We start from the raw sequence: 20,074 nt of genomic DNA, 5'->3' as shown, positions 1-20,074 counted from the left end.
TTATTACTAAGATGATCTTAACACTTTTGATTTGAAATTATTTTATTTTATTAATAGTGATTAATTCTTATGAATTAAAGATCATGTGTTTGGTATTACTAAAAATCAAACATTATTTTGTTTAAAAATATGAAAATAATTATGCATATTGTAATGTTATACAAATTAATAATTTTAAGGTTGTTTAAATATAATAATTTATAAAATATTAGTAATATTTGTTTATTCGATAATAAAATATAATTAAATTATTAAATTAATAAATATATTTGTTGATAGGTAAACTATTTTTATAGTTATAAATTATGTAAAAAATTTGAATTAAAAATAAAACCAATATATTAAATTCATAATAAAAGAAAAATAAAAAATATATTATTTATAAAATATTGAAAAAAATAAAAAATTCAAATTATTTTAAGCTTGTTACAATGAATAACAGTTTGAAAATATAAAAATTTATAATAATAATAATAATAATAATAATAATAATAATAATAATAATAATGACAATTTTAAGATATAATAAATTTTTAATTCACAAATTAAATTAGTAAAATTAACTATTATTAATTTTATATATCATTTCACCTCATTAATAAAATTTTTTCATCTTTTTATATGGAAATTAGATTATTCTACAAAATAGTAATTTGATTATTCTTGATAATCCAAGATCACTGCTACATAAAGATCATCAAGTTCTTATCAAATATAATGATTTAATTATTATATGTAAATTATCATAATTTTTAAAATAATTACCTTATATCAAACACTAAGTATTTATAATTTTTTTTATAGTCTTGTTACAATCTCTTATGTATAAAAAATCATAATTATTTTAAATTGCAAAGATAATTTCAAATGGTTAAAAAGGCCAAAGAAGGGTTGAAACTTTAGGTTGGTCAAATTGTGCAACTTTCACATAGTGGCCCCTATTAAATTCAACAGTCCAAGATATGAGGCAGATCATTTTGACAACTCTTACAATAAATGTCAGACACAAACTCAATAATCGAAGCCAAACTTCAACTCCCACAGAAATAATATAATCCCCTCCTCACCCACTGTACCCTTCTTATATATATAATAATAATAATATTCATAGTAATCTATTATCTTCTTCTCCACCATTTCTCTCTTCAATGTCAAGATCCCCAAATGAATCAAATCCATTTGTTTAACCTTAAATCAACCCTGTTTCCAGTGCTAAACTTCGTTATCTTCAGTTACTTTTTCCTGGCAAGAAAAGCTCTAGCTGTGGACGAAAACTTCACAATCTGCAGCGTGCCCAGAACTTGTGGTAGGCTAAACATAAAGTTCCCATTCTTCATCCAGAAGCAGCACGAAACTAGATGTGGTTATCCGGGATTCAACATCTCTTGCAGAAACAACACAGACCCTATTCTTAGCTTGCCTGATGGCGACTATATCATCCGTGATATATTTTACCAGAACCAATCTTTTCACGTGTCAAAAGCTGTTCCTTTTGACAGTGATGACGTTTGCAGCAATTCAATCGGAAATATATCCATTCCTGAAGACCGGCTTTATCTCCCCCCAAACCAAAGAGCAATATTTTTCCTCCTCAATTGTAACGAAACCTTGCAATTGACTTGGGAACTTTCACAGTACAAGGTTGGTTGTGCTGCTGAAAATGAAACAAAAACAACGTTGGCACTGTTCAATGACGATCCCATGCTGAATTTTGCTTCAGAATATTGTAATAAAGCGATGGTGGCGCCTGTGGGTTTTATTGATGGAGGGGGAGGTGTTGAAGGTATAGTGAACAGAGGGTTTGTGTTGAATTGGATAGCGAGCAACTGCAGCATTTGCGAGGCAAGTGGTGGCAACTGTGGATTTGATTATAGCACATACCATTTCAAGTGCTTTTGCCCTGATAGGCCTCACGCTTGGCACTGTACCCCTGGTATGTATCCCTCTCTCTCTCTCTCTCTCTCTCTCCTTGTTAATGCATGCTTGCATAGTCTAACCAATTCAAAGAAGAAACCTTCCTTTTGTTGTTTTGGGAACTTTCTATCTTCTCTGTGGGAACAGCTGCCATTGGCCATTTATGTGTCATGCTCTGTTCGTTGCTCCACCTTTAATAGGAAATAATAGGGTTCTGCTCTGGCTGCTCGAATTTCTAACTTTAGGATAAGAAAGTAACTAGGTGGCTCCCACATAGGACAAAATTGAATTTCTAACTTTAGGACAAGAAAGTAAAGGGTCGTAGGGGAAAACTTGACTCTTTGCACTTGGCCCGCATTAGTCATTATAATTGGCACATTGAGTTTAGTTATCAAACCTGCATTTGTTGTATTTATTACTCTGCTTTGTCTCTCCCTTCGTTTCTGTCCCATTGGATTTCATGTCATCGGAGTGTCATGGAATTCAAAGGGGCGTTTTCTTCCAATTGTATCATGATTAATGATGTAAATGATACATCAATAATAATAAATTATTTAAATTTTGTTTGAATAAAATTTAAAATTGAGTTGATCAATTGAATTCGAATAATTTAACTTATTAAATAAATTAAATTTTAATATTTTAACATTTAAATTGAATAACTCATAATTTTAAAAGAAATTATATTTTAATATATTTATTATTTTAATTATAGAATTACTGTTTTATTTTTATATCAATTCAATCTCATTATTATTATGATTACATTCAAATCATATTCTCATCAATAACTTTAATCTTATCATTATAATATCAAACATCACATTATAATAATTAATTTTATTATTAATTTTTAAAATTTTATCGAAACTAATCTTATTATCCATTTAAATAAACACTAAGATAATTTTCTTTTTTTTTCATAATTCTCTAATCACAAACCTACTTCTACTAAAGGGAAGTCTTGAATTTTGAAAAAATTGGGTACTCCAATTAGTATCTTTTATGGAGAAAAGTGATACTAAAACCAAAACATAAACCCTAGTTCAACTTATAGGTTGCTTGTATAGAAACAACCCGTTCGAACCTTCTGGAAATAATACTCTTCGGATAAAATTTTGCATTGGTTTGTGACATCTTGGATTATGGTTGATATTGGTTAAATTATGTTATTTTATTTTGTATTTGATGTATGTAAAAATTAAAAATTTGATAAGAAGACTGTGAATTTCACCATATTCATTATATGTTAGATTAAAATTAGGATAAAATGATATTTCTATTAATTCAAATTATTTTTCTTTAAAGTAAATGTAATTTAAAAATATTTTTTTGTTATAAATATAAATCAAAGACTTTTAACTAAAAATATATATTTTGTGATAAGTTCTACAGTTAAGAGTAAATTTTTTATAAAAATTATTTTTCTTTTAAAATAATCAATTGTTTTAAAAAATTAAACTATTCATTCAAAAAAAATGTGATTTTTTTAGAAAATTTAATTTTTATCAAATATATTTTTCTATAATTTTTACTTTTATTTTCTTTCTTTTTTATTTTTCCTTTCTTTGTATATTTTAAATTTAAAATAATTTATATGATTGAGAGCTAAATTTATGTTTTAAAATTGGTTTTTTAAATATAAGTTGATTATTTCAAAGAAATAAAAATATATATAATTGATCTGTTATCCTTTTTTATTTTTTCTTTCTCTCATCATTTTTTCTTTTCCCGTGGACAACAGGTAAAAAAAAAAAGGAAACAAAAAAAGAGAGAAGATAAAAATTAAAAAAATGAAAAATAAAAGTTGAGAGGAAAATTTTCTAGTTTGATTTAATAATTCGAAATATATTGACTAAAATATAGAATTTATAATATTTTTATGGTTAAAAGTTAAATTATTTTTTTAAAAAAATTGAATTTAAAAATGATTATTTCCAAAAAAATAATTAATTAATTTTTAGAAAAAATAAAAAAAATAATTTTAATCAAAACTAGAAGTTTTCTTTATTCAAATAAAAAATAAAAGGAGTGAAAATTAAAAAAAAAAAAAAAAGAAAGGAAGAAAGAAAAGAAGGTAGAAAAGAAAATAAAGAAAACGAGGGAAAGAAAGAAATAAAGAAATAGAGTGAAAAAATAAAGAAATAAAAAGACAAAACTAAAAAAAGAAAGAGAGAGAGAGAGAGAGAAAAAATTAATTTGGGTTAAACAATTAAACCAAATATTAATGTAAGTTTGAGGGTTAAATAAGTAATATACAAGTATTTATTATCTGATATCATGGAATTGAAAATAATTGTCCTTTTGATGAAGATTGAATCATCATGATTGGCCAAACAAAATCATCCTTTATTTAGAAGATTATTAGCGGTCTCTGCAATCCAATCATTTTTTAAATGTGTACACTAAACATAGAATATGACGATAATCAACTTATAATATCCACCAGGGTTATAGTTAGGGGTGTAAATGATACATTAGTACTCACAAGCTACTCGGGTTCGATTCGAAAAAAATTCGAATTCGATTCGATTATTGTCGAGTCGAGCTCGAGCTCGAGTAGCTCGACTTATCGATCGAGCCGAATTCGAGTATTCTTATATCTGACTCGAGTAGCTCGCGAGCCTAATCGAGCTTTTATATTTAAATATATTTTTATTTTTTTAATTAAAAAAATATTTCGAATCCGAGTTCGAGCATGAATAATCGAACTCTTGTCGAGTATACAAATCGAGCTTATTTTTACATATTAATCGAGCTTAATCGAGCTTAATCGAGTAGCTCGAATTCGATCACGAATCGAGCTCGAGTTTGAAAAATAAAACTCGATCGAACTCGAGTCGAGTATCGAGCCCCGAGTTGTGAGTCAAGCTCGAGCTCGAGTCGAGTATCGAGCCCCGAGTTGTGAGTCAAGCTCGAGCTCGAGCTTCTCACTACTCGGCTCGGCTCGGCTCGTTTACAGCCCTAGTTATAGCCAGAGGTACAAGCAGGGCCAGCCCTCCAAAATTCTTTTTACTCTATTGTTTTCAATTTCACCAAAAAAAATACTTAACCTCACCTTATCCATTGAAATTACTATTTGGCTTTTCTTTCCTATATTTCTGCCTTCGCCTCTACTATTTATTAGTTTATACGTCAAATATTCCTTTAATCTTTCAACTCAAAAAAAAATTTCCAACCGCAATAGAGAGAAGATTGGATCTCCCCTTTTTTAAATAAGATGAATTGAATTTTGGATTTGGTGTTTGAGGTAGGATAGATTATACAACTTCATACTAACAAAAAAAAACATTAGATATTTTGATTGGGGTTTAGGTAGGATATTTTTTAATGATTATTTTTCGCTTGAAATTAAAGTAGATACATAAAAGTGAGAATACATCCGGTCAAAATTTATTTTAATTAGTTTATATAATCATTTTAAAAAGACGACATTTAATAAATTTAAAATTTAAATTCTAATGCTTATAATTTTTTTTTATTTTTAAATTATAATCTCTTTATATATATATATATATATATATATATATATATATAGCTAACTATTGCAAAATATATGGGAGCGTTTCATTCTCAAAATTTTGGATTCCAAAGGAAAGTATGATACCTAGGAAAGCTTGATACCCTGGGTTTTATTTGATTTTTAGGACATCTCATAATTAAATTCACTTATTTGGTATGGGAGAATTTTGGTTTATTAATTTTTATATAATTATCATAATCTTCTTAACAAGCTGTAGGTAATCTTTTATTTTGTTTTAATAAAAAAAAACTCAAATGACAAATGATACCTTTAGCAGTAAAAAAAAATATTTTAATTTTTTTAATTAAATATACCCAATTATGGTGTTTAACTAGATATCAAGCCATAATTGTTATATTAAAATATTAAAAAAATCAATTATGACATTTTAAAGAGCTAAACACCTTATTTGTTTTTGTAAATATATTAGAAAAAGTATCAAATAAGGCATTTGTTCAAAGAAATACATTATTTGCTTTTGTAAAAATTTTGAAAGATCATTTATCAAATAAAGCATTTTGTAAAAAAAAAATACCTTATTTGAATAGGTCAAATAAGGCATTTATTTAAAGAAATTTATTGCTTGATTATTTTTGTAAAGATTTTGAAAAAATCACCAAATAAGGCTTTTGTAGGAAGAAATGTTTCAATTAAGGCGTTTTTTTCCTATAAATGCTTTAATTGTTACATATTAAACTAAATTAATAATAAGGTAATTTTTTTAAAAAAGAATTTAAAATTGAGTTTCAGATTTATTTTTCAAAAAAATAACAAATATATGACAAATTTTTTGTTGAGATCAAATTTAAAAGTTAGATAACTTTCTCAGTGAAATCTTAAAATATCATAAAGAAAGATAAGTTTCTGATTTCGAGATATTGGATACTATTAAAAATTTAATATTTTCTCTTGTAATCCGATTACTCTAAACCAAACATGAAAAATAAATACCCAATCATCAAAATTTTAGAAAACAGTTTGTGAACTTCCTTGAACCAAACGCACTTTAAAAGTACAGTTTTTGCAGTTAGGTTTGCTGCATGGAGACTGGAGAGATGGGCCTTGTATTATATCCCCTTTTCTTGCAAGTTCATTTGCATATGAATGTATTCTTGGTCAAAACTTAAATCCTGTACAGGCAATTAACTACACCCAAAATACTGCCTTAACTCTTAACCAATTGGGGATTAAAGCCTTGAGTTGCAAACTCGACTCTTGGGGTGCAAACAAGGAATCGCAAAGCTTATCCAACTCAACGAATTCGATTTAAATAAAAATAGTTAATAACTCAAATTTGTTAAACTTATACTCAAATTGATTTCAGTCTAAATTGACAAGAATTCAAATTAGTTTGAATTTAAAATGACACAATCCAAATTAACTTGAATTCGAAATAGTTTAAATTTGAATAACGAATTATTAGAAAAACTTATTTAAAATTATTCAAAATTAAATTGAATATAATTTTAATTTTTAAAATATTAATAAAATTAAAAATAATAAATATAACATAAATTATTAGTTTATTAAAATTTAATAACTTTAAATTATCTTTTCAACCCCTTTTAGTACTAATTTTTTTAATTATATTTGAAAAATAAAATTTTTTCTATTTTTTATAATTGAAATCAATTTCTACGAATTTACATCATAAGGAAAAATCCTTTTCTTATCTTTTTACTCTAACAATATAATAATTTATTGAAATTCGGTTGATAAGTTCGAATTTGATTTAAAAAATTTATTCAAATGCAACCTATTTTATTTTAAAAATTAACAAATTAAATATAAGTGATTTGAGTATTAAACATGAAATGATCCAATTTCAAATGATTTAAATTCAAATCGATTTGAATCAAATTAATATAAATTTAAATTGATTCGAATGAAATTAATTTAAAATTTTTTAGTCAAAATAATTTGACAATGATGAGATATCTAACTGGATCATGAACCTTGAATAATTAGTTAAAAAGTTTCTAGAGTCCGCTTTTAGAGTAGACGAATATATATATATATATATATATATATATAGTTGCAATCTGGAAAAGGAGGACAAGGAGTGAAGGGCAGCTTAGAAATAATGGTCTCCAAAATTTAAAAAATAATAATAATTGGCCAGTTTCCTCCCAGCTTTCAGTTCGGCAAAACCTTTGCCAACTGTCCCAGCTAAGTAGTTAAGGTGCTTAAATAATACGTCGTTCTTGGACCTTGTCAAAGTAGTATGCCAATTGTTTAAGCATTTACGTCTGGTCTCCTAAAAAACCCAACAATCTTTTCTTATTTTTTTTTTAATTAATGACGAATATAGTTGACTTGACTCTAAGATTTTGGTAGGAAATTATCATATTTATATCTGTTAACCTCTATATATATTGCCTAAACATAAAAGACCTCTAAAGTTTATTCAAGTATCAAATACTGTCATAAAAAAATAAAACAATGTAAGGGACTAATATCTTACCCTGAATTGTATGAATGAACTATGTGTAATACAATTATGCAAACAGACGCATTATCTATTGATAAAATGTTAACTTCTTCAAAATTTAAAAACTTCAATTATAAAAAAACAATTATTCAAGCAAGATTTTAGGAGAAGTTGACCAACAGAACATCCTGCAACTGTAAGCCACTTTCATTTTATTGCTTAGGTATACAAGGCGCTTTCATACCTAACAAAACTATAAGATAGAATATGATTAGTATAATTTGATTGCTTTTTGTTGTTATTGTTTGTTTTTGTCACAGTGCACAATTACTTTGCATTTAATTAGCTTATAAGTTCTGCACCCTGTAGTTTACTGCATAGCAATAAAGTAAGTTTTTACAAGTGGAGAATCAAGAAAGGAAAAAGGATACCCTGTATGATCTTTTAATGTATATTACACCCTTTGAACCTTAGAGAAGATGGCGAGAGATTATTACTTTTAAATAAATTTGAAAGAGAATGCAACATAAAGTCAATTTAAGCACGCAGAAAATTAATAAAACACCAAAAATCAGTTGAAATTTCAAAGATGACCAGTTTTGATGATAGAACCATCGGAAGTTCCGATATATCTACTATTCTGTTAGTCTTGTACGTGTTCCTCAGATGTGTTGGGACAACTTACTTAAAATATTCTTCCATATTTTGATTGAAATCTTTATCTGTTTATCATCATTTTATTTTTTTGGAAGAGTCAGTTTTAGCAGAAGAATCAAAATATGAAACTGTAGTAGTAGTGGTGGTGGTGGTGGTGGTGGTGGCGGCGTCAAAGATCCTTTCTATATTTATGGTGTTGAACCTGAGTATTATTTCTCATTCAAAGAATCTCTTACGAGAACCAGCACTGCTTGCTTTTGTATCCTCTTTAAGTATTTTTCCTGACCGATCTTCTCTTGATTTCAGTCCCTGCCATGCTCATCCCTTTTTCTTTTATAACTGCGCCCACTTCTCAGTTAATTATACAAAAACTAGAATCAAATGTGCCTCCACTGCGATGTTTAATTCAGACCACTTGAATTGGAAATAAACACCCTGTTTCAGTGTTTAACTGCTTTACCTGTTCTGTTTGAAAAGGAAAATAATCACGCAATCTACTAAACTCTTGCATCTCTAGATTTGTCTTTGTCTACGTTAAGATATTCATGCTTTCTCCATGTGGTCACAAGCAATGCAGTGCTGCTCTGTCCCTGGACGAAACATGTATAAAACACAATTTTAATTTATGTTTGTTTTCTACAATGTGCTTAGAGTTTAGAGGAAACTTTCAATTCAGTTAGCTCATAGATTGTTTATCCGAAGGGCTCAATTCTTTTTTGTTATGAACTGTTTTTCTTAAGATTCAAAGCAGAGAAAAACAACCTTAGGAAAGGCAGAGGATCTTTGAACTTTGAAGTTGGCCCCTTCCCTATCATGACTAAACTGTGTTGACGGCACGACCAAACCGACATGGAATTCACTCATGAAAACGCTCTCTCTCTCTCTCTCTCTCTCTCTCTCTCTCTCTCTACCACATGCTCTACTTCCCTCTCAAAGACCAACCATGAAAAATTTGTCACTGATAGAGAAATCAAGGAAAATATAGTGGGAAATTTAATGAACCTCCGAAATTTGAGAAATGATCATTTCATTTCCACAAGGTAGACTTGGGACGTTCGTTATGGGCCGCAATCTGAATTTTCCCACTTTTCCCATGAGACGCCTTCTTGTTTTCTCTCTTTCACACCATTTATTTATTTTTAATTATTTTGTTTGGTCTAAAGCAATAAACAGAATAATACAAAAATAATATATCACAATAAATTCATAGCAATAAACAATAATTAATAATCCAAAATGTAAAAAAAAATAAAGCACACTAAGATTTACATGAAAAATCCTCCAGTGTAGAGGAAAAAAATCATGGACCATCAAAAAAATTTTCACTATTAAATAATGAATATACAAAATTTTTTTCTAGTTAAAATTAGAGTTAACTAACAACTAAAAAGATAATTGTAAAAATCATATCAAATAGATAACTCAACAAATACGCATTGGATTTGTTCTTATAGAGTTTCAAATTCGATCTCTACCATTCAGAATATAGAACTCTAAATCATAAACTTGCTAATAAAATTTTAGCTCAATCATACCACAGATCGATTTCTATTCAACCAACTCTTCTTTCTCTTTTTTTTTTGACTTTTTTTTCACTTTTTTTCTTTCTATGTGGTGCCTCTTTTCATGCCTTAAAATAGCCTATTTTTCTTTTAATATGTAGAGCTCTTTGTTTTGGTCGAAAACTAAAGGCTTTAGGCTTTTTAATTGGCCAAAACCAATAGGGATGGACCCCACACTTCTTAATAATCTCTCACTTCAACCCCATTAAAAAGAGCTTCATCATTATAGTAGCTTTATTCAGAACTTACCTTGGGTAAGAAACCCATTCGAATCAAATTATTACAAAGCTTAAGCTTTTTTCTAGAAAGCATCTTAGTCAACATATCTACTGTATTCTCATCAATATGTACTTTTTTTAATTGCATCTATTGTTTTTGAATCACCAAACATAATCAGTGATATTTAACATCAACGTGCTTTTATCTAGCACAGTATATGATATTTTTACTCAAATCTAAAACACTCTGACTATCATAAAATACTATATACTTTGTTTGATTCAACCCCAATTTAAGAATAAAACATTTCATCCAAAGCATTTTTTTATCTGTTTCGGTTGCTACAATATACTCAATCTTTGTCGTTGACAAGGTAGCACACTTTTGTAACTTAGATTGTCAAACACTGCTCATCTTGCAAAAGTGAACAAATACTTTAAAGTAGATTTTCTACCATCAAGATCACTTGTTATGTCAGCATTAGTATACCCTTCTAGAACTGGTTGTAAAACTTCATAACTCAAGCACATTTTTGAAGTGCCCTTTAAATATCTAAAAATCTATTTCACTGTTTTCCAGTGAACTTTTTTCGAATTAGAAAGAAATCTATTCACTACACCAATTGCATGAGCAATGTTAGCTGTACACAAACCATAAGATACATCAAAGAACCAACTGCGGAAATAAAGAATACTAGACATAGTTAATTACTTTGTTTAGTCATCGGACAAGATTTCTTACTCAAATGAAAATGTTGACAAGTGGACTGTTAACTGATTTAACATGTTACATGTTGAATCTACTAAGCACCCGTTTAATATATTTTTCTTGTGATAACCATAACTTTTTAGCTTTTCTATCTCGATTAATATCCATACTGAGAATCTGTTTTGCTGGACCTAAATCTTTCAAGTCAAAGGACTTGAATAATTGTTCTTTTAACCTATAAACCATATCAGCATATTATCCCACAATCAACGTATCATCAACATATAATAAGATAATAATGAAGTTACCATCAAGAAATTTTTTTACATAAACACAAGGATCCACTATCATTTTTTTATAATTGTGGCTCATCATAAAAGAATCAAACTTTTTGTATCACTGTTGTGAAGCTTGTTTCAAGCTATATAAGCTTTTCTATAATTTACAAACTAAGCGCTATTTCTCTTTCACTTCAAAACCCTCAAGTTGATCTATATAAATATCGTCATGTAAGTCACTATGCAAGAATTTTAACATCAAGTTGCTCAAGCTCAAGATTCAGGTTAACTGCTAATCTTGGTACCACTCGAATAGAACTCATCTTCACAACCGGACAAAAGATCTTATCACAATCGACGTCAAGTTTCTAAGAAAAAACTTTCACCACTAATTGAACTTTGTACCTTAATAGTTTGTCACCTTCATTTTTTAGCTTGAACACTCATTTATTTTTTAACGGCTTCCTTCCTTTCGAAAGTTTAACAAAATCATATATATCATTTTTTTACAATGACTTCATCTCTTAGTTCATTGCTTTTAACCAATGCTTTCTATCCGAAGTAATCTGCATATCTTGAAAGCTCTTTGGCTCTCTCTCACTAGTAACTAAAATAAAATTTAAACTTGGATACTTGACAGATAGCATGTACTCTTTGGTAGATCTTTTAGGTTGAGACTCTAGACCACCTGATGCTGAAGGTAACTCTTTATGCATAACACTCTTTGGTGGATGGGACTGCTCATGTTGCTAAACATTCACAGGTAGAAAGGATTGCTCATCCTACTTAAAATTGATTGCATTTGACTCATCACTAACTATGGTTGGCTCATTCATACCCTAAGTTTTATTTTTTGCTCATTTTCACCATCTGTGCCTTTTTCTTGTGGAACCTTTGTTGGTGTTGAAACATCACACTTAATAATAATCCCTATAGTCTTTTCATTTTTTTTAAAGTCTGTTATGGTTTCTTTTTCATGAAAAACTATATCTTTGCTTATAACTATCTTTCCTTTCACTGAATCTCATACTTTGTAACCAAATTTCTCATCACCATATCCTACAAAAATAAATTGTATGGCTTTAGTATTAAGCTTTGACCTCTATTCTTTCGACATATGTATGAATGCTTTACATTCAAAAACTTTTAAGTAAGAGTATAAAGCATCTTTTTTTGTCCACACTCTTTCTAGAATGTCAAAGCTTAAAAAAATTGCTGGTGATTTGTTAAGTAAATAACAAGCTATGTTGATTGTTTCACCCTAGAATAGCTTTGGTAATTTTGCCATCCTTAACATACATATGACTTTTTTCACAATGGTGCGGTTCATTCTTTTAACTACATCATTATGTTGTGGTGTTTCAGGTTCTATCATCTTATGCTTGATCCCATGTTTTGAATAATATTCTTCAAAGTCTTTGGATGTGTATTCTTTACCATTATCAATCCAAATACACTTCAAGGGCAACCCTGTTATCCTTTTCACCATAGCATGAAATTTCTAAAAATAATGTAATATCTGACCTTTGTTTTTCAACATATACACCTAAATTTTATGTGAAGTATCATCAATAAAAGTAACATCAATAAAAGTAACAAAATATCCGCTACCATCTAATAACCCAACCTTAATGGGACCACATACGTCAGAGTGAATCAATTCAAATTTATTTTTTATTTTCTGAAAACTCTTACAAAAAGAAACTCTACAATGCTTGCCAAACAAATAATGATCACGTGAATTGAAAGACATACTTTTGGTTAAGATAATAAGAGACTGCCTTGCCAAAACTTGTAACCTCTTCTCACTCATGTGTGTCAGCCTCTTGTGCCATAAGTTTGCTAAAACATCATCCTTAACGGTACTTATCTAGTTGCTATTCAATTGCATCCATGTTTTGTATATTGTGCGACATAGTTTTTCCCTTATAACTACCATAGATCCTTTGAAAAGCTTCCATTACCCATTTTTTTGTCGACTCTTATATTCTTTCTTATCAAGGATATTAATAGCAAGCAAGTTTATTTTCATATCTAGAATGTGTCTAATATCCCTCCAAGTCAACATACAACCCATACTAGTTTGTACAAGAATATCATCAATCCCAACAATCTGTGATACACTCTTGTTTTTCATTTTGGTATAACCAAAGTCTCCTGCTTTATAAGTTGTAAATAACTCCATCTTAAAAATATAATGATATACCGTTCATGTGTCAACTATCCACTTAATGTTAGGATCACCAACATGTTTACAACACCATGTGTACAAATCCAAGTAATTGAATCACTATTTGAATTCAGTGCTACAATATTGCTATCATCTAAACTCTTACCTTTTTCATCCTTTTGCTCTTGCTTTAAGATTTTACAATATCGCTTTATAGGACCTGCTTTACTACAATGAAAGCACCTCACTTTTATCTTTGGATTTAGATCTATGTTTAAACTTACTACGACCTTTTGAGTTTTGACCTCTATTGATATTTTTACTCCTATTCTCTGTGACCAGAGCTTGATTCTTAGGGTCTAAATCTTTTCGCCTTACTTCTTCATTAAGCGTTTTGTCTTTTATCGTCTATATTTTCTCCTTGTAATCAATAGCTAAATTAAAAACAGTCACAACTAGAATATTTCAGCTGTCTAGCAATAAACTCAAAAGAAACAATGCCTCATTTCATCATCCGTTTTAAGCTCCATAGTAGTCATCCGATTAAATATATCTTGTAAATCATTCAAGTACTTTGTAACCGATCTTCCATCCATGTATTGTAAAGTTTCAAGTTTTTTAACAATCATCATTTTATTTATACATGTTTTCCTCTCATACAATGCTATCAATTTTTTTCAAATAGTGTGGGCATTTATCTCCTGTGTTACAGGATGAAATACGTTGATATCAACCTATTTTTAACAATCATCATTTTATTCATACATGTTTTTCTCTCATACAATGCTATCAATTTTTTTCAAATAGTGTGGGCATTTATCTCCTTTGTTACATGATAGAATACGTTGATTTCAACCTATTTTCTAATGTAGCTAGCATCTTTCTACCTAACTTCTTTCAACTTTCATCTTTCATATCTACCAATTTAGCTGCATCACCCAATATCAGCTCATATAAATCTTTATAATATAAATGATCATCCATCATATACTTTCAAATTGAATAATTTGATACTATCAATTTTATCATGAGACTCGTATCATCTTTTTATAATCTCAAACAGAATTTACTTCTATCTTTGATTGCTTTTATGTCAATGTCTCAAAATAACCTTCGCTCTGATATCACTTGTTGAGCCTGAAGTAACAAACACAATAACGCAGAAGCAATATATTGTAATAAATCAATAGTAATAGATAACAATCAATAATTCAAAACACAAAAAAATCACACCAAGATTTACGTAAAAAATCTTCCAGTGTAGAGGAAAAAAATCATGTAACCATTAAAAAACTTTTCACTATTAAATAATAAATATATAAAGCTCTTCTCTAAAAAACTAAAGTTAATCAACTACTAAAGAAATAATTAGGGAAATCTCACCAAATAAATAACTCAATAAATATACCTTGAATTTATTCTTAGAAAGTTTCAAACTCGATTTTCATTATTTAAAATGTAAAACTCTGAATCATAAACTTATTAATAAAATTTTAACTTAATTAAACTACGAATCAACTTTCATTCATCAAACTCTTCTTTTTTTTTTTTTTCCTTTTTATTCGGCGCCTCCTTTCACACCTTAAAACAGCTCTTTTTCTTTTAATATGCAGAGCTCTTTTTGTTAATATAAGACCGAAGACTTTGGGCCTTTTAGTTGACCAAAACCGATGGGGCTGGACCCGCACTTCCTAACACATTAGCCGTCAATCATCCAAAATGAATCTGTCTTACAGACATAACGTGTAATCTTGTCGCTGTCACTATATATATTATCGTCTTCTTCAGGTTCAAATCACAAATGCTACGCACCAAAATAGCGAAAGACTTTCAAATCTTTCAGTTATCATCTTTAATTTACTTTCCTGGACGTTTCAAACAAGCTGCAAATAATTCTTGACATAAGAAATATCGTTTTATTTGAGTAGTTGGTATTAAAAGAAGTGGAGGAAATTGAAACATTTTTACACGCGGACCAATCCCATTAAAAAAGGCATCCCAAAGCACAACGCATTGTGTAATTTAAGTGAATCAAGTCTTTTATCACCACATTCCTGTGCCCTAGTCAACTGATGTTTTTAACGAATACTGTTATATGATCCGGTATATTGGTTGGTTTGGTTATTTGGCCTCCAGTGAGAGAATTTAGCTCTGCGTCTGTTCTTGATTTAATGGCTACTATACCCTTCTTGATATTGGTTGTTGTTCTCTCGCGATTCTTGCTACTTCACTCAGTTGAAGAAGACAGAAACCACCGCTGCCACGATTGTCCAGCGGCCTTCCCATGTGGAAAACTTGGTGACATTAAATTCCCTTATACTGAAACGGGTCGCCCTGAGTGTGGGTTGTTTGTAGTTGATGGTTGTAAGGGTGACAATCAGAAGGTCCAGCTAGAACAGAGAGGACGATTGTATCCAGTTAATACAATCTCCCAAGCTGACACCATTACCATTTACGACGAAGTGATCGCAAAGCAGTTAGAGAACAAGGATTTTCAATCCTTGAGGAATTTGAGTTTTCCCGTTCTTCCAATGGTCACTTTCGAAATCAGTCCCAACATAACCTTGTGTAAATGTAATGGCGCTTTGAATACTAGTTTTTCAAAAGAATTCAGCTACATAATTGGCAAGAATTACACTATATACTATACTCAACCTGAGGGAATGTCAAATCCACCAGGTAGTGGCGGAAATGATAGATTGTCAAGCCTTTGTAATTGTCCAATTATTCAGCTCCCTTTTGCCAATCTTCCACCTGACAAGAATCCCTTGAAGAAAAATTCTCAACATAACGATCAGTTGTTTGAACTATTAACGCCCAATGTATCTGTAAAAGTTCAGATATCCTTTCGTGGTTGGAAGTGTCTTCATAGAGGCTTTAGATGTCTAGGTAGCAAGCAAAGGTTTCACTGCAGCAAAGGTATATGCATACGAAAATTACTTTCTGGTTTCTTTTTGGATAATGAGTATCCTGCTTTTTTTTTTTTTTTTCTTGTTTTTTCTTTATTGCACATCATGCAACAAATGTTCACGAGAAGCATAAACTAGTTTCTCCTAGTGAAATGTCTAAACAACGAAAATGAACGGTTTTTGACTTTTCATAGACAGACTGTAACTGCCCCCCCTTTTTTTTTTCTGGGGAAAAACTGACTTTGTACTTCTTTGTTACTTCAATTGCAGGGAATAAGAAATTGGGATTGAAGCTGGGACTTGGTAATCTCTCTGTTTCCAGTAAAAGAAGAAAAAAGAAATTACTGCATATACTCTTATTGCTGATTAATTATATTACATCAGAAGAATTTATTTTGACATCTTATGGATACTTCGTGGTTGTCAGTCCAAAACTCATTATTATGTTGTCTGTAGGAATTGGATGCCCTACTCTTATAATACTGATCTTGTCCATCTATGTCTTCCGGCGTCGATACAAACAAAAATATACGTCATCAAACTTTCTCAGAGGAAATACTTCATCCGATCCCTCTTCAAAATCAGACCTGGAAAGCAGCAGTACTGCCTGCTTTGGGCTCCCAATCTTCTCATATGGTGAACTTGTGGAAGCGACAAATAATTTTGATGATGAGAAAGAACTTGGAGATGGAGGTTTTGGGACTGTATACTATGGTAAGACTGCATGTACTTTACCATATAAATGAGTTAGCTGCTAAGCAACAGTATGTATAGATAATTGTAAATAACTAAAAGTTTGATAAATGGACATTCTCTCTTTGTTTTGATCTAGGAAAACTCCGAGATGGGCGAGAAGTTGCAATCAAGCGACTATACCAACACAACTATAGACGGCTACAACAATTCATTAACGAAGTTGAAATCTTAACCCGCTTGCGCCACAAAAATCTGGTCTCTCTCTATGGTTGCACTTCACGCCGTAGCCGGGAACTTCTCCTTGTTTATGAATTCATACCTAATGGTACCGTCGCTGATCATCTCCATGGTGATCTTGCACAGTCTGGTTCACTCACATGGCCAATTCGTATAAGCATTGCAATAGAAACTGCAACTGCCTTAGCTTATCTCCATGCCTCTGATATCATACACCGCGATGTTAAAACTAACAACATTCTCCTGGATGATAATTTTTCAGTCAAAGTAGCAGATTTTGGGCTTTCACGGCTATTCCCCAATGATGTCACCCATATCTCAACTGCTCCTCAAGGGACCCCTGGCTATGTTGACCCTGAGTATCACCAATGTTACCAGCTTACCGAAAAGAGTGATGTCTATAGCTTTGGAGTTGTTCTTATTGAACTCATATCATCAATGCCTGCAGTTGATATCACCAGGCATAGGGATGAGATTAATTTGGCTAATTTAGCAATAAGCAAGATTCAAAAGTGTGCATTTGATGAGTTAATTGACCCTAATCTTGGGTATGGATCAGATGAAGAAGTTACAAGGATGACAACTTCAGTTGCAGAGCTGGCTTTTCGATGTTTGCAACAAGAGAAAGAAATGCGCCCTTCAATGGAAGAGGTTTTGGAGGAACTACGGAGAGTACAAAGTGAAGATTACAAGTCGGAGAGTGAGCAGGAGGAGGAACACACTGATAGTGAGGTGCCAAGGAGTGTACAGCCGCCTCTGTCACCACCAAACGGCGATCAGATTGCAATGTTGAAGAATCTCCGACTGCCACCTTCACCAGTTTCTGTGACAGGTAAATGGATTAGCCGGAGTACTACACCTAATGCCAGTGGATAAGTTTTTTCTTTACCATCCTGCTTAAATTCAAGTCTCACTGCCAACTGCAAATAGAGGGTAAAAATTTTCATTGTTGTTCTCATTTGCTTTTACTTGTGGGAATGTACATGGTAAATGAAGCAATCATTATCATATATAATTTTCATATTCTGCACATCTTTTATCTGCACCAAATAATTCTTCATTCATAAAAACTGTAGAAGAAATAAATGATCTCAAAAATGCATTAGAATCATGTTTTGAAGATTTTTAATTACAAAGTCCGGTGACAACTATAACAATGGCACGGACCTGCTTCAAACATGTTGAGCAAAGCAAAATGTATTTCATAGAAGATTGATTCTCAACTATGTTCAAAAACTCTGACCTCTGCTGAACTCTAAATTTGTGGCATTTTGTAAAATCCGACATCACATGGTCACACCATTGTATTGAATAAAGTGAAAGGAAGTTTCTGCTTTGCTTCTTCTAGGGTCTAATACTAATAAAAACAGACAAACTCTTGAATATGATATATGGTTCTGTTCTTTGTGGAAAGTAAAGGAACAAAGACAGGATTTTTAGAAATGATTTTTTTTTTCATTTCCAGTTCTCCTCAGTTGTATGATTTTAGAATTTTCTTGGAAAATGCACTCTTTCTCTCTCTTCAGGTCTTCCCTTTTATCTCTTCCAAGAGAAAAAGAAAATTCTATTCAAAGAGTTCACTTTTGAAACTGTACAAAAGAACGCAAAAGAGAAAAAAAGATGCAGAGAAAACTCCAACTTAGATTCTTTTCTCTAGCTTTGAAGCAACCAATACAAAACGAAAATCACAGCATTATCATTTTGTCAAGTTTCAAATTCCAAATCCTCCCATCCACACCCCTTAAATTGCTCATCAGATACACAACAACAGAAGTTGAGAGACAGATCAGAGAGGGAACCTGAAAAAATAAAAAATGGCGACGTTGCAGAAATTCAAGCTATTAGCGACACAATGTGGCGTCACCCAAAGTCCAACAAGGAGTCCAAGCTACAAGTCATCAACCTACTCTGCGAATGCTTCTCTCCAGCCGCAAGTCATCAACCTGCAGTCGAGAAATGTCATATCCACAGAGTTTCGCGGGCAAGTTACCTGAGAAAAAGAAGGGCGACAAGGATTTGAGTGGTCGCACTTTGAAGGATTTATTTGTATCATCGCCGTCGTTAGAAGAAGATGATGATTATGGCAAAGTTGTTAAGGAGAAATTTGGCGGGAAGAGTGAAATTGTTTTAGCATCGAAATTTAATGGTCGAGATGAACCGGGTTCGCCAAGGCCTGGTTGGATCGGATTGAGGCATAGGATGTTGTTGAGGAGGGCTTGGCGTCCCATGCTTATGGCCATTCCCGAGTAATTTTTTGTAATTTGTTGAATTTTTTAATGAAAATTTTGTTCTTTTTTTTTATGAATTTCTTATCTAGTTTCTCTCTCTCTCTCTCTCTCTCTCTCTCTCTTTTAAATATCCGAATGTTGGACTTGGTGACGTGAAACTCATTTTTTATAAAATTAAAAAATTTTGTGATTAAGTGAGATGAATAATATTAATATTAGAAAATCCACTTATTGCTTATAAGAAATTCTTTTATCAATGTATCATTATTAATTATCGTCATTTAATAAAAAATATTATATTAATTATGAATTATTTATATAAATATTACAAATTACCACAAAATAACATTTTCTCATCATTTAAATATGTACAACTACAATTACAAGAAAATAGTTTTTTAGTGATTGAAAATTATTATCATTAAAAATCATTAATATTGATGCATATTGATAGATGATGAGCAAAATTCCACGAATTGAAATTCTACTTTTATTGATGAATTAATGATGAAATTTCATTAGTATAATCTAAAATTACAAAT

At 30.6% G+C, this 20,074-nt stretch overlaps 1 protein-coding gene and 1 pseudogene across 3 annotated transcripts; both read left to right on the top strand.

The window, feature by feature from the left end:
- Window positions 1–1,018: 1,018 nt before the first annotated feature.
- LOC111282879 (LEAF RUST 10 DISEASE-RESISTANCE LOCUS RECEPTOR-LIKE PROTEIN KINASE-like 1.2) lies at window positions 1,019–19,116 on the top strand. 3 transcript variants are annotated; one of them, XM_089760841.1, is made up of 6 exons: window positions 1,019–1,933; window positions 16,642–16,674; window positions 16,828–17,085; window positions 17,204–17,392; window positions 17,567–18,136; window positions 18,831–19,116. In XM_089760841.1, exons 1-6 carry the CDS (start codon window positions 1,165–1,167, stop codon window positions 18,959–18,961), a joined length of 1,950 nt encoding a protein of 649 aa, XP_089616967.1. In that variant the 5' UTR covers window positions 1,019–1,164; the 3' UTR covers window positions 18,962–19,116. The 3 variants fall into 3 exon arrangements, with proteins under 3 accessions (XP_089616967.1, XP_089616966.1, XP_022726899.1); XM_089760840.1 differs by having other exon boundaries at window positions 1,022–1,933; window positions 17,204–18,136; XM_022871164.2 differs by lacking the exon at window positions 18,831–19,116 and having other exon boundaries at window positions 1,024–1,933; window positions 17,204–18,327.
- Window positions 19,116–19,609, top strand: LOC111281553 (uncharacterized; annotated as a pseudogene).
- The last annotated feature ends 465 nt before the right edge of the window (window positions 19,610–20,074 follow it).

Source organism: Durio zibethinus, chromosome 5, assembly GCF_047325235.1.
Source record: "Durio zibethinus cultivar Kanyao isolate XHJ-2024 chromosome 5, ASM4732523v1, whole genome shotgun sequence".
Classification (NCBI taxonomy): Eukaryota; Viridiplantae; Streptophyta; class Magnoliopsida; order Malvales; family Malvaceae; genus Durio; species Durio zibethinus.
This window is presented reverse-complemented; position numbering and strand designations above follow the sequence as displayed.